This window comes from Protopterus annectens, chromosome 3.part0, assembly GCF_019279795.1.
Source record: "Protopterus annectens isolate FY-2018-M chromosome 3.part0, PAN1.0, whole genome shotgun sequence".
Taxonomy (NCBI): domain Eukaryota; kingdom Metazoa; phylum Chordata; order Ceratodontiformes; family Protopteridae; genus Protopterus; species Protopterus annectens.
The window spans coordinates 317701398-317716238 of NC_056731.1; the positions used below are offsets into that span (position 1 = coordinate 317701398).

Genomic DNA, 14841 nt, shown 5'->3' on the forward strand with positions numbered 1-14841 from the left:
TAAGAAAAAACAAACTTTCCTGTAACTACTGTAGAAAACAATGATTACTAATTTGAAATACGATAAGCAGCTACAAAGAAAAAGTACTGCTTAGGATTGAGGTTCATCTGTGTCAAGTTCTCCTAATGGATTGTCTGTAAATTGTTTCATTTTTATGTAACAAAATAATTATTACAAAGTGTTGCATTAGAAAATATGATGTGACAATAGGACTTAAATGTCTGTTTGTTTCAGAAACTTCTCGAAACTCCTCCATTAGCAGTGATTTGACAGACAAAGAAAGGAAAGGACTTACAAGTTTTTTCAAACTGAACATGAGGAAAAATAAGGTAAGCAAGAATATGAGTGCATTTTATATTACATATTATATAAGGTTGTACAACTTAAACTACACCACACTTTTTAAGAGATCTGTTCCAAATCTGAAAGTCCTTTTTTATCCTGATCCATTTTTTTTTGTTCTTTGTTTGTTTCACATTGTACTGGGCAAATCTGTCATATTCCCTGTCACATTCGGTTTTTCTCTTCATACTACAATTGACTGCATCTGCATGAAAACTGCTCATAAAAATACCTAAATTACTGGACTTCCTGCATCTCTCTTATGTCAGTACTGAAAGTCTTTGTGATATACCCTCATATATATGTCTTATGTAAAGAAAGACATTTACTTCATTGTAGAACCATTTCTCACAAATTATTTTCAAAGTATTTCAGTGTGGTTTGTTCCATAACAGCACTTTAGAGTTGCAAAGGCCATTTACAACTCAAAGACAGAGTGGACAGCTGAAAAAGAGTAATTGTACATAATGAAGATCTTTCGTAATTGTAAATAAGTCTGGAAATTAAAAGTAAAAAAAAAAAAATGATCAGAGCTACATCACTAGGTGATTTTATTATTTGTGGAATTTACTTAGAAAGGCATACTGAGTCAGTATGCATTTCCTGTAATGCTTTCAGGAAGGACAGTGGGATAGTGAATAAGGAATTAAAAGTTAACCGGCATCAGAGTGACAGGAGTAGGAAGATGAGTGGAGATACAAGTACTACTAACCAGATTCAGACAGATCAATAGTGCATAGACAATCCAAAGTATAGTGTAAATATTTTCCATACACATTAAAGGGGTCTACTTCACGTTGTCATAAGCTGACAATATCAAGTCTGATATTGTCGGCACAACAATATCAAAAGTGAAGAACATCGTGCAAGTAAACGGAAATCTCTGTAAGGGGAGATTTCCGTTTACCTCAATGTAGTGCAGTCTCGGACTTGTTATATTTAAGTAGGGGGGGTGTGAGGGGGTGCAGGAAGCTTGCCCCCCTGCCTACGCCATTTAGTTTTTTTTGTTTTAAATTTTTTTGTTTACGTTATTCGATGTTTTACTTAATTAATCAATAAAGTTCAACCTTTATTGATTCAATTAAGTAAACTTTCGATAATGTGATATAGACGCCATTAAAGGAACGTGATCAAAAGGCAGGATTGCAATGCCCCAGGGCAGCTCATTCAGCCATGATAACAAGGGATATGGTTGACTGTATGGCCATACAGGCATCCACAGGAGACTGTGATACTACAATAGTGTTGTCGTCATCATCCCCTTAACAACTATAGGATACCTTAGTGTAACCCAGGAGCATGGCTTGTAGCTAGTTATCCTATGCATATGTTGTCAGCCACATCAGTGATATCCTGATCTATTTCAGTACTACAGAGCACACATCTTTAGATACATAAATACATTCCTGCTATCATTCAACGTGCAACTAAAACCACAGAACACATCTAAGGGACACACACGCACACATGTGCATGCACACACACAGACACTGAAGGGTCACAATTTGCTTGACACCATTCTATGTGTTTTTGGGAGTCCCTCCAACTTTTGTTATTGTGGTGTTATATGTGTAGGCAAAGACCACTGTTAGATGCTTGCAGATGGAAAGGTGGTGCAGGGGGCTTTCCCACCTACAAAACATGCTTATCTTGATATGTGGTTGAGTTATAGGTATATGCTGTTTTTAAACAGCTGTAATTGAGTGGTATTTTTATAGTGATTGTTAGTCATTAGTGGAAGATGCATTTTTAATGTGTCTGTAAACTGCATAGATCCAGGCTAAATGTATTTATTCATTTGTTAACTGAATAGATTGTTGGGTCCTTTCATCCTCTTCAGCCAAGACTCAGGCCAAATGGCAACAGCATCTGATACACATAGTAGGTAGGAAACAACAAATTACATTTTATAGTGAGTGCAGTATTACTTACAGAGTCTGAATACACAACATACTAATGCATCTATGTCATAACAATATAGTGTAGCATTTTATACTTACAGTAAAACCAACAGGTGTATACAGACCAATATATGAAATATATACAGTTATCAATGTTCTAGCCTGAGTAAAAGGCCAATGTAATTAAAATATACATCTTAAAAGAGAATGCAACAATTCTTGTTCTGCAGTTAGGCTTTATTATCCATTAAATCAAATCATCAATTCATTTCAGTTCTGATTTTTTTTTAGATATTGCCTTCATGTTTGTAGAACTGGCTGAGAAATGTATTAATTTATTTTATGGTAATGGGCTTAAGTCCATTGAACGTCTTTTATGTAACTGATCTAACCATGGACAAATCTTTCTACAATTCAGAACTGATGTTTTGGAGGAATACAATATCCATTCTTATTTAACTGAGTGTTGTGAACAAATTATGGAAACACAAAATTAATGAATCTCTGAGTTTATGGAATAGGGGGTGTGACCCATGGATTGGTTTTGCTGTTAAAATTAGTCAAACTGTACATTTTTAAAGTGTTCTTGCGGCATTTGGGTGCAGAGGTTCTTTAAGGTATTCTAACCAACCTAAAACATATTTCTTTTGCCGGACTTCATACCACTTTTTTCAACTATGCAATGAATGGAGATGTGATTTATGTGGGAAAGGGAAACCATAAAGAAAGCTGTAGCTTTTGTGGACGTACAAGCCATTTTGGATTTGACTGTTTAACTGTTGTAGTTTACAATGTTAATTAGTATGAGGCCATGATATTAATATATACATGGGGGGAAGGCAAGGTAGCTAGTACCTCAGGATTCTGATGTTATTCATTCAGTGTTATTTATGCAGATAAAGCAAGTAGGGACTATTAAAGTGGATCAACCTACAGAATTCACTGGCCGAAAATGATCCAGTGCAAAATGAGTCATAATAGAAAGTGAAAGGAAAGTATAAAAACTCTAAAAAATAAAGAAGTCAAGGAATTGACCAGATTCAGGTCTGTTTCTTAAATGTGAAAATTATTTTGTCTATATTGAGGAGATTCCATGTTCTCAAGTAGGTTATATGTCAGACTGAATACACCAGACCTGGTTAATGAAATAAAGATGGCGTAGATGCAAAAAGTTGCAAAGATTCAAATGTCAGATGATTGTTCTGGTCTTATAAACGTTAATCTGCCCTCCCGTATTTATTTAGATGTAACAGTGACCTAGCCTAGTAGATGCTTAATTGTAGATATCTTGAAACAAGAAGATATAAATAAATGCTTCAGTGTTATGTATAGCTTAGGTTCCTTAAGCACAGAAGCAGTTATTGTTATAATTAAATCCTTCTTTACTGGTGAAATTGTACGCGGAAACATTAATATGGATCTAAATCTGAGAGGAAAGAAAGGAAGAAACTGATATTAAGAAATAGGATGACTTAAAGAAACTTTCTGAAAATGAGACAGTGTACTTATTGTGAGGAAAACAGAAAGACAGTGATTAATTACTTTGCAGGTTTTGAGCTTTTGAAAAAAATAAAATGGAAAATTTCACTTTGTGGATTACATTTTCTGATCATGTTGCAACTGGGAGTATATTTGAAAAAAATGTACTGTTACTATTCCAGTGACTGGGATCTGATGGATAAATGGGAGATTACAAATTAAAAATAAAAGGTTTCATGACAAAAATGATTATTCTAAGAGGAGACGTTGTGAAAACAGAGATTGTTATGTAACTTGGGGAAGTTATTTCAGTGGCAGGGAGCCACTGATTGGGAGATTATGATCTGAAAATGGTTTCAGGAAAGAGATAATTATCAGTGATGAAGACTCTGAAATGAGAGACTGTTACCTGAACTGGGAAATATGGCAAGTAGCCTGTAAGGAAAGGTACAGATAATTGTTCTTGGATTGTGCAAGACTGAAAAGGAAGTTTGAAAAACAAACCAATGTTTCTTTACTTGACTCTATAACTAAGTTGCCACAGGGTGATAATTTGGACAGATATTTTGTTGAAGATGATCTTTATACTACTAATTTGAAGAAAAAGGAAGAGGTTTGTTGTTGCCAATAAAAGGGAAGTAGGTAATCCATTTTGTGTAGTCTTGTAAAACAATCTTGTAAAGCAGACGAGAATGTTTATGTATGGCTTATGAGATGATGATACAGAATGGACTGTTCAGGGGCTCATTATGTCTTTCGTTTCTGACTATATGTGGAACATGTATAATTATTTGGTTACCAAGCCTGGCAGCAGTGAGCTTTGGACAGTTTATAGACTGACAGAAACAGGACAAGAACTGACAAACAGAGACTTCACCTTGATGGAATAGAATAAGTTGTTGCACACCATTTGTAAGAATTCTGCTCTGGGTTTAGACAGTACAGATTCTTCTGTATAATGGGTTGGATGAAGCTAAATGAAAATCTTTTTCTTGCTGTTTTAAATTAAATGGTATGCACATGGATTTTATGAGGAAGTGATATTTAGGCTACAAAATGTTATTCAGAGGAAGGGGGGTAAATTGCAACCAGATATTCAGAAAACATAATTTTATGTCAGGTTGATTATAAGATAATGATAAAAGTATTAAAAAAAGGGTGTCAAGATCGATGGACAGGATGGTGGAGAAGTTAGTCTATGGGGTACCAAACAGGTATATAAAGGAATTATTAATTATTGATTTGACTCCATGTTCATTAGAGATGCTGTTGGTATTTTGTTGAGCTGTGACAGCAAAACATTTTTGCTAACAGTTAAGCATGGAATTTTATGAAATATACTTGCAGTTTATGGTTTTGGGAACTGTTTTATAGATTGATGTGAATGTGTTTACAAGCTTAATACATTGCTGCCTTTAGTTAATGACTATATAAGCAAAGCATTAGCCATGAAGTCAGAGGTAAAACAAGGGTGCCCACCTAGTGGATTTCTACTTACCTTAGTAATGAATGGTGTGAACATTTTCTCAAAGAGTTGTTATTGGATTGTGTTACAAAAGTACCTGTTTTGTTATGTGATCGTGGATGATATTATTCCTGTGTCACAGAGTAAGTAATTCATGCCTGCAGCTGTTTCAGTAGTTGGGGATGTAGGCTGAGCGTTAAGCATGTGTAGATGTACAGTACAGGGCTTATTAATCAGCTAGTTGAGTGCCCTTTTCTAGGAGTGCTATTAGGACGTTGGGAGTAGATTTTTGCACTTAGTTTATTTTCAGAGAATGTAGAGTAGAAACATATGCTTGGCAATAGCTTAGAAAGCATTTTTTGGGGGGGGGGGGGTATTTTTAAAGAAAAAATTATGTTCTTAATGTTATATTGCTGAGCCAGCTTTCTTATTTACCAGGTGATGTCAGCCTCCTTGACAATATGGAGAAAGTCATATTGAATCCAGTCGTTTTGTATCAGCGAGGTTGTCATTTGAATCCCACAAACAGAGATTTAATGTATACCGTTTACAGTAAAGCGTCTATTCAACTTCTTAACTCTATAGTGTTTTTTCATCATTGCATGTCTTTTTTGCATTATATATTGTGAGTCACAGGGCACTTCTTTATTAGGTTGCCTCTTGCTACAAAATATGCTGTATTGTGAGATGGAACTATTCTTTAGAAGAATAGGTGTGATAAGAATTGTTTTTATTATTACTATGGCTAACAGATATATTTATGGAAGTTAGAGAGCCACGGTTTCAGATAAGATATGAATGCTTGGTATGTGGCAATTATGACTAAATGATCTTTTTATTGATTAATGGGCTACAGTAGACGTTGATAAACAGATACAAAATTCACACAGTAGGTGATAGGCATTTAAGGTATGAGGTTTATGACTACCATGACTTTTTTGTGGAGGCTAATTGTAGGGAAGCTTCCCATTAAAAGTGAAATGAAAAAATGCAATGTAAGTCTTTATGTTTAGTCCATAACTTTCAGGGGAAGAAACACTTCATAATGTATTTCTGATATGTGAAAACATGTTAATTTGCAAAAAAGCATGCATAGTCTTCCTGCTGTCAGCCAAAATAAATCTGTTTTGTAGAGATTTTCATAGTTATAATCTCATCTCAAAACTGGTGAAACCAGTCAGGAGGCGAAGGTAACCTCACACAACACAATTACAGTATCACATAGTCCCACCACATCAGCGAACCAAACACATAAATACACAAAAACATACTCAGAGGCTCTAAACAAAAATCTACCTAAGCAACAGAGACCTCCAAAGCAGACATCCAAGCAAACGTTACCCCAAAACAAAACACGCACAACACATAGCCCACAAAGTCAGTGTGCCAAGCAGCCACAGCCCTTAAGGCTGAATAATACACCTGATACTCTTGTAATAGGTGACTCTATTGTCAGACACACTGACGTCCCGCTCGCCAGGCTGAACAAAGAGAAGGTCACAGTGAGCTGCCTGTCGGGCGCTAGGATCTGCCACATAATGCAAGCACTCAGGTCACTCCAAAGCAAATACAAATATGACTCAGTCATTGTACATGCTGGTGTGAATGACCTGAGACGTACCTCCCTGGACTACATGAAAAGAGACATAGAGGAGCTCTCTGATCATGTAGCCCAGGCCGGTATGACCCTGACCTTGAGCAGCATCTTACCCTCACCTAGAATGATGCCACAGTACAAAGACAAAATGATCGATTTTAACAATTGGCTAAAATTTTGGTGTCATTCAAAGGGGACCCAGTGTCTATGAGCCTGGGATGACATGCTCGACAAGCCACGTTGCTTCGCTAGGGACGGCTTGCACCTGTCACCACTGGGCTTTCGGATATTGGCAAAGGCTCTTGCCACCCCCATAGTGCCTTTTTTAGGCAAGGCTCAAAAGTCAAACCCACCTCCATAGTCAGCACAAGGAACAAGAAACTAAGGGTAATGCTGCTAAATGCCAGAAGTCTTAACCTCAAAATGCACACACTCGAAGCCCTCCTCAGTATGGAGAACATCGATATCTGTGCAGTGACAGAAACCTGGTTCAAGGCTCCAGAGAGCACTACCAAGTTATACCTCATATCATGCTTTTCGGCCCCAAAACCTGGGCCGAACCACAAAAGGAGGGGAGTTTCCATATTTATCAAGGATATCCACACCTCCAGATTACTGACATTGCACGAAGTATCGGAGATCATCCGTGTGCAACTAACAGTGGGCAAGACTGCTTTTCAGTTTATATCATCCTACAGACCACCCTCTCAAAGTCAGGAATCCCACTCGGCTTTCCTGAAAACATTGGAGAACATGAAGATCTCTCCGAACACCATTATATTGGGCGACTTCAACTACCCAAACATAGACTGGGAGCATTACTCAAGCCCCAGCACCTTAGCCCAAAGGTTCCTGGAAATTATAAACTCAAATGCTATGGAACAACTAGTCACCACTCCCACAAGAGGGGATAACATACTAGACCTGATCATTACCAACATGGGTACTCTATGCTCCATACCAGAAGTATATCCCTCATTGGTAAGATCAGACCATAAATTAATTTCACTGGATATCCACATCCCGACCCCACCCCCAACCCAGAAAACCACAGTGAAAAACTTCTCAAAAGCGAACTTCTCACTTCTCAAAACTGAAGTGGAATCCTTCAAGGCCCCAGGGCCAGTGGAAACTATGGCCCAAACTGCAGAATCCTATATAAACGCACTCTACGGACATCTCCAGGAATGCATGGATCATGCTATCCCAAACAAAACCAAGACCCAATCATCCAAAGGCAGGCGTCCAGTCTGGTGGACCCCAGCCATAAATAAACTGTACAACAGAAGGAGGAATCTACTACATGATAGAGCAAAATCCCTAATAGGGAAGGCAGCTCTGATCAGTACTAGCAAAAAATTACAATCCCTCATAAAACCCTCCAAGGCCAGCTTCGAGAGAAAAATTGCACAGGGCACTAAAGACAATCATAAGGCTTTTTTCAGTTATGTTAGGAACCTGGGATGCAACTCCCAGACTTGTTCTGAGTTGATTCTAAACGACAAAAAATACACTGAACCCACAGACATCGCCAATATCCTGGCAGACAGGTTCAGTGCAAACTTCTCCACCCCTTCCCCCACAAAAGAGCAAGTATCTATCCCGGCAGAGGGCTGCCTTCCAAACATCTCTGATGCTCAGGTGAAGGCTGCCCTCTCCAAAGCAAAAAACACTACTTCCATGGGACCAGATGGCATCCCGGGTTGCGTCCTACATGAACTCCAAGAAGAACTAATCCCTCAAATAAAACAGCTGTACAATCTCAGCCTCACTACAGGATATGTGCCCACAGAATGGCGTACAGCAACAGTGGTCCCACTCCACAAAAGTCGAGCCTCTACGGACCCTGGAAACTATCGCCCCATAAGCCTGACTAGGCTAGTCTGCAAGGCTATGGAGAGGATCATCATGGAGCTCATAAACAAAGACAGTGGGGACCTACAGACACTAGATCCTACCCAATTTGGCTTTGTCAAGGGCAGATCCTGCCTTTTGAACCTGGTCGACTTCTTTGAAAGAGTCACCAAAGCCATAGATGAAGGGAAGGTAGTCCACACAGCCTATCTGGACCTAGCAAAGGCATTTGACACAATACCCCACTCGGGCATCATATATAAGCTATCCAGCTTAAATATAAACCCCTATGTCACAAGATGGGTCGCAAACTGGCTCAAAGACAGAACCCACAGAGTGAGAGTTGCTGGAGCCATGTCGGACTCGAAACCGATCACAAGTGGCGTCCCACAAGGTTCTGTCCTGGGACTGCTCTTGTTTGGTATATACTTTTCCTAGGTACAGGCCAATGTGGGAGGACTATGGCTCACCAAGTTCGCAGATGACTGCAAACTGGGTGCCATAATCGACTCTCCAGCTGACACAAACATCCTTCAAAAAGGTCTCACAGAGACGGATAACTGGTGCCAGAGCCATGGTCTAAAGCTAAATGCCAAAAAGTGTATAGTCATTTCCTTTGGCAAAAACAATGTGCCCACAAATTACCACATAGGTGGTAACCCATTAAGTACAGAGAAAGTAATTAGGGATCTGGGGACCCAAGTTGATAGCAATCTCTCCTTTGACGACCACATTGCCAAAGTGGTTAGAAAGACCTTCTACATAGCCCACCTCATCATGAAAGGATTCACATCTAGATCAAGAGAGGTAATCGTGCCCCTTTATTCATCCCTCATCAGGCCCATCATAGAATACAATGCCCCTTTTGGTATGTACCTTACCCGACACCTGCACCAATTAGAAAGACCCCAAAAGTACCTCACCAAGAGGATCAAGGGACTCAAGCAGATGCCATATGCTGCTCGGTTAAAAAAACTCCAGCTCTACTCAGTTGCATACCACCTACTTCGAGGCGATCTATGCCTGACATATAAATCTATGTCCAATCCAGAATTAATGGACATACTCCACCTCAGTAAATCTAAATCCCTTAGAGCCACATGCTCGAGGGACTTGAATCTCAGCACAGAAATAAATAGAACTTGCTGGAGGGACAGATTCATAACCCAGAGGCTCCCTTCGCTCTGGAATAGAATTCCAATTCATGTTAGGCAGAGCACCTCACTGAATCTCTTCAAGAAGAATCTTGATGAGTGGATGGGGGATCGTAGGTTTGTCCCGGGGATTACTTCCGTGTCACTATTAGACAGAGGCATAGTAAACTAAACCTTAAAAAGGGCACAGTATACTCAAATCAAGGGGTGGCATAAGCCAAACAAAATCGGGCTAGGCTTGTAATTGCCCCAGGGCAGAGAGCCTAGTATGAACCTATGAACCTATAATGGTAGATCAGGGTTCTCATGTGTTGAACTAGCATGTCTAGCTTACTATATTTTGCTAAACTGAAAGGTAAGCTTTTGTTTTTTTTTTTTTTGTTGCTGTGGTTTTATAGCACAATATACAGTACCTGACATTTTTCTTAATAGCATTGATTATTGGTTAAGGTATAGTGTTCCAAGATAGCTCTGAGAGGGTAACAGCAAAAAACTGGTGGAAGTGGATGTCCTTCAAGGATGCATCTGCAGTCATCACATATGGGTTGTCCTGCCTCAGGCAGCCCTTCGGTTGGCCGGATTCCAAAGTCTGGGTCTGGCCTCGGCTGATGTCACACTTTCCCCGACGTCAGAGCGTCTGGGGTATAAAAACATCAGCCGACGCCATTTTCCTCAGTCTTTCTTGCCGCGTGGTGCCCGAAGCAGAAGCAGTTTGCAAGTGCCCGTCGGCCAGCTCCTGTGATTCAGCTACCGAAGACTTTGAAAAAGCTAAGTACCCCGTTGGGGACTCTTTCTTGCCTCAGCCGATGTCAGATAAAGTTAATAATTGTTTAACTTGTGGGAAACAAATACCTCATAAGGATTTCCACTCTTACTGCCTCCCCTGCCTAGGCCCAGACCACGACGTCTCGGCCTGTTCAGCCTGTGCTTCCTTCAACCGACGAACTCTTAGACATCGGTCGGAGTTTGCAGAGGAATTCTTTGGGGCTAGTTTTGCTTACAAGATGCCGTTGGAGACTTCGACTTCGCATTAAGTTAAGAAACGGAAGGACAAGGACCGACGCACGCGGGCCACGGTTTCGACTGAAACCACGGTCAGGCCTACCGCGAGTGTCTTGGTCTCGGCTGAAACCAAGTCCTTGGTACTTCCGATTACCGAAACCGCACAACCGACTACCTCAGCCCCGGAGGCCCCGGCCGAGTCGGTTATTGAATTACCTTCTGAAACTGGTGTCCAGGGACCTTCCGACACCATTCCTTTAGACAAGTCTACTCCTGCACGTGGTGCAGCCAGACCTCCTGCATCCATGTCCATTAAGGCTTTCTCTAGGGCTAAAGCTGCTAAACTTACTAAAGCTTTGCCTCCCAAGGTTACCTCTCAGAGACCTTCTACTGGCTCACAGATTCTTAGCTTAGCAGAGGATCTTATCTCCTTAATTAGAGGTTCTCAACCTCATCCGGACAGGGGCTCTCAACCACCTCCAGACAAAAGGCCCAGGGTTGAGCCCTCTGACCCCCACTCCTCAGATGAGTCCACTGATGGCTGTACTCTGTCAGACCACCAGGAGGAGGCTTATTCGGCCTACGAGGATTCTGATGCTGAAGAATCTATTCCCTCGGCCTCCCCTCCTGAAGAGTTTTCCTTTGGAGAGACATTACACTCTATGAGAGAACATTTTCAATGGCAGGGTCAGGAATTCTCTGATTCTAGAAAGAGATTAAGGACCATTTTACATTTACCTCAGCATAGGCCTTTAGCTATACCTCCTGTTTTGAATGTTATTGATGATGTGTACTCTGATGCTAGTACAGCCCATGACTCTCTCCCTCCGGCTCATGCCAAACCTGATGGGTACTACAGGGTCCCGGACTCACATCTACACCTGTACAAGGCCCACTCTGCTGATCCAGAAACTATTTCCCAGGGCCCAAAAGGGGTTGCAGCTGCCACTGCTAGAAATCCTCTACCCTCTGAAAGGGAGTCCAGAGCTTTAGAGAGATGGGGTAAGAAAGTGTATACTTCTGCAACTCTTTCCATGAGGGCATTAAATTGTCAATTTCATATGATACAGTACCAAGAGTATTTGTTAGATGAATTGCATAAGAAACTGTCTTCTTCTGCACCCCTTGATTGCAAATCCCTTCAGGATCTGGTACATAACTCCCAGCAGGTTAGTAACCATTTCTTGCAGTGTGGTTATGATGCATTGGAAGCTTCATGTAGGTCAGCTATGACAGGTGCAGTCATATGTAGGCATGCCTGGCTGAAGGAACAATCTCTGCCAGACCATGTTAAAGCTAAGCTTTTGGATGCTCCTATGGAAAAGCAAAAATTATTTGGTTCCACGGCTCAAGAGGTCTTAAAGAAATTTGAAGAAAAGGCAAAATCTGTGCAAACAGTCAAAGACTTTCTGCAAGTCCAACCACCGAGATTCAGCAGAAATTGGCCTACTAAGAATTGGTCCTTTCCGGACTCAGACAGATCTCAGAGAGGCAGGAATAGGCATGCCAGAGGTAGAGGGCAAGCTAGAGGCTCCTACAGAGGCCGTCAATGGCAGCCTACCAACCAGAGAGGTAGTGCAGGAACTACAACTGCTACACCAGGACAGACTCAATGACTTTGTTTTGACTCTGCCGACCAGGGCTCAATTAGAAGCACCTTTGGGCGGAAAGCTTTCTTTCTTTTCAAAAAATTGGCACAGCATTACAAGGGACACATGGACACTGCAAATAATAGACAAAGGATACAGGTTCCATTTCCACACATTGCCAAAAAGAAAAGGCATGCCAGACCTGCCACCAAATCAGAGGGCAGAGGCTTTGAAACACATTTCCAACTTAATACAAATGAAAGCTATAGAAAAGGTACCTCTTTCAGAACAAGGCCAAGGATTTTACTCCAGATTATTCCTTGTTCCAAGAAAAGAAAATCAATGGAGGCCTATTCTCAACTTGTCCGCACTGAATACTTACCTAATTGTGCCAAAATTCAAAATGCTGACTCTACAGCAACTCCTTCCCATGCTGGGCAAGGGGTCTTGGCTGGTGACTCAAGGAGGCATACCTGCATGTCCCTATCAGACAAAAAGTTGCAGAAGACACCTCAGATTTCTTGCAGGGTCAGAGCATTATCAATTCTCAGCATTGCCCTTTGGCTTATCTACTGCACCCAGAGTATTCACGAAATGCCTGGCATCAGTAATTGCACACTGCAGACTTCAGGGGATTCAAATTTACCCATATCTGGATGACTGCCTTATACAAGCGGACAGCAAGCAAACTTTGTTAAAGGACTTGGATTATGCCATCCACCTACTGCAGGCCTTGGGATATACAGTCAACATCCACAAATCAAGACTTGTTCCATCCCATCGAATAACTTTTCTGGGTGAGGATCTAGACACAACCACCCAAATGGCCTTTCTCACAGAAGAAAAACAAAAACAACTACCGGATTACTTCAAGAATCTGACAAGACAAACTCAGCTGACTGCAAGGAAAATCCTGCAGGCCCTGGTTTACATGGCATCTTGCATTATTCTGATTCCACAAGCAAGGCTGCATATGAGAAAATTACAATGGTACCTAAGGAGTTTATGGACTCAGCACAGTCACAGCTTAGAAACTTTGATCCCACTCATTCCATGCCTCCAAAAGGAATTTCTGTGGTGGGCTCAAGCCTGCCAGTCGAACAGCGGGTTGCCCTTCAGCAAGCCAAGAGCCAACCAAACCATCACTATGGATGCTTCAGACTAAGGTTGGGGAGCACACATGGAGGGCAGATGTATCCAAGGGCTATGGTCACAAAGAGAGCTGCGCATGCACATAAACCAAAAGGAAATGCTGGTAGTGATACACGCAATCAAGGCCTTCAAACTTTTTCTTCATCAAGGCCACCTACTCATAAGGACAGACAACACCACAGTTATGTGGTACATAAACAAGCAAGGAGGCACCCATTCCTACCCTCTTTGCAGACTGGCAATGAATCTATGGGAACTTTCCTTGAAACTCAATATATCGCTGCAGTCCCAGTTCGTGCCAGGGAAAGACAATATACTGGCAGACAGCTTAAGCAGAAATATCATGGATGCACACGAATGGATGCTGCACCCAGACATCTTCTTACTCATAACACAATCATGGGGAAGGCCGGAAATAGATCTGTTCGCCTCCCCCCACAATCATCAACTGAAGAAATTCTGCTCAAGGACATACCACCCACAAGCGTGGAAAGTGGACGCTCTCTCTTTCAGCTGGAAAGCTCTAACAGTGTATGCTTTTCCAACTCTCCCATTAATGACCAAGGTCCTACTGAAGATCAGGACAGAGCAGCCCAGAGTGATTCTGATAGCTCCAAACTGGCCAAGACAGCACTGGTACCCACTGTTAAAGAGCATGTCACAGACAAAACCGTGGCCTCTCCCCCTATGGCCACTTCTACTGATGCAGCACAATTTCAAGACTCTGCATTCCAACCTGAAAAGCTTGCAGCTAACTGCCTGGAAAATACCATGACTCCTCCTCAGGATAAGCTATCCCAGAGAGTGAAGGATATTATTATGGAAGCTCGACGGCCTTCCACAAGGAAGGCATATCAAGCAAAATGGAAAAGATTTCACACTTGGAACACAACAAGGGGCCTAGATGTGACAGTGATGAACATGGCACATATACTGGAATATTTGGCAGAATTGTTCCACAACGGCCTGTCTTACTCTTCCATTAAGATACATGCCTCAGCAATTTCAGCAGAATACAATGTTAATCCACCTGTCTTCTCTCATCCTCTCCTGAGACAGTTTCTAAGAGAAATCAAAAACATCAATCCTCCAAGGAAACCACCTCTACCTACTTGGGACCTTAAATTCGTGTTGGAAAAACTAACACTTCCTCCCTTTGAACCAGCAGCATCTGCAGATCTACAGTTTCTGTCTTGGAAAACTGCCTTCCTTCTGGCCATAACCTCAGCAAGAACAGTATCTGAGTTACAAGCTCTAATGGCAGTACAGCCATTTCTTATCTTTCATCAGGACAGAGTTTCATTGA

At 41.3% G+C, this 14841-nt stretch overlaps 1 protein-coding gene across 3 annotated transcripts in view; it reads left to right on the forward strand.

Moving 5' to 3' along the window:
- COBL (cordon-bleu WH2 repeat protein) overlaps positions 1-14841 on the forward strand; it is a 1839636-nt gene that overhangs the window by 967470 nt on the left and 857325 nt on the right. For all 3 annotated transcript variants that reach the window (XM_044064790.1, XM_044064791.1, XM_044064793.1), the window contains one exon: positions 235-329. In XM_044064790.1, coding sequence (XP_043920725.1) covers positions 235-329 — 95 coding nt within the window. The remainder of the gene's footprint in view (positions 1-234; positions 330-14841) is intronic.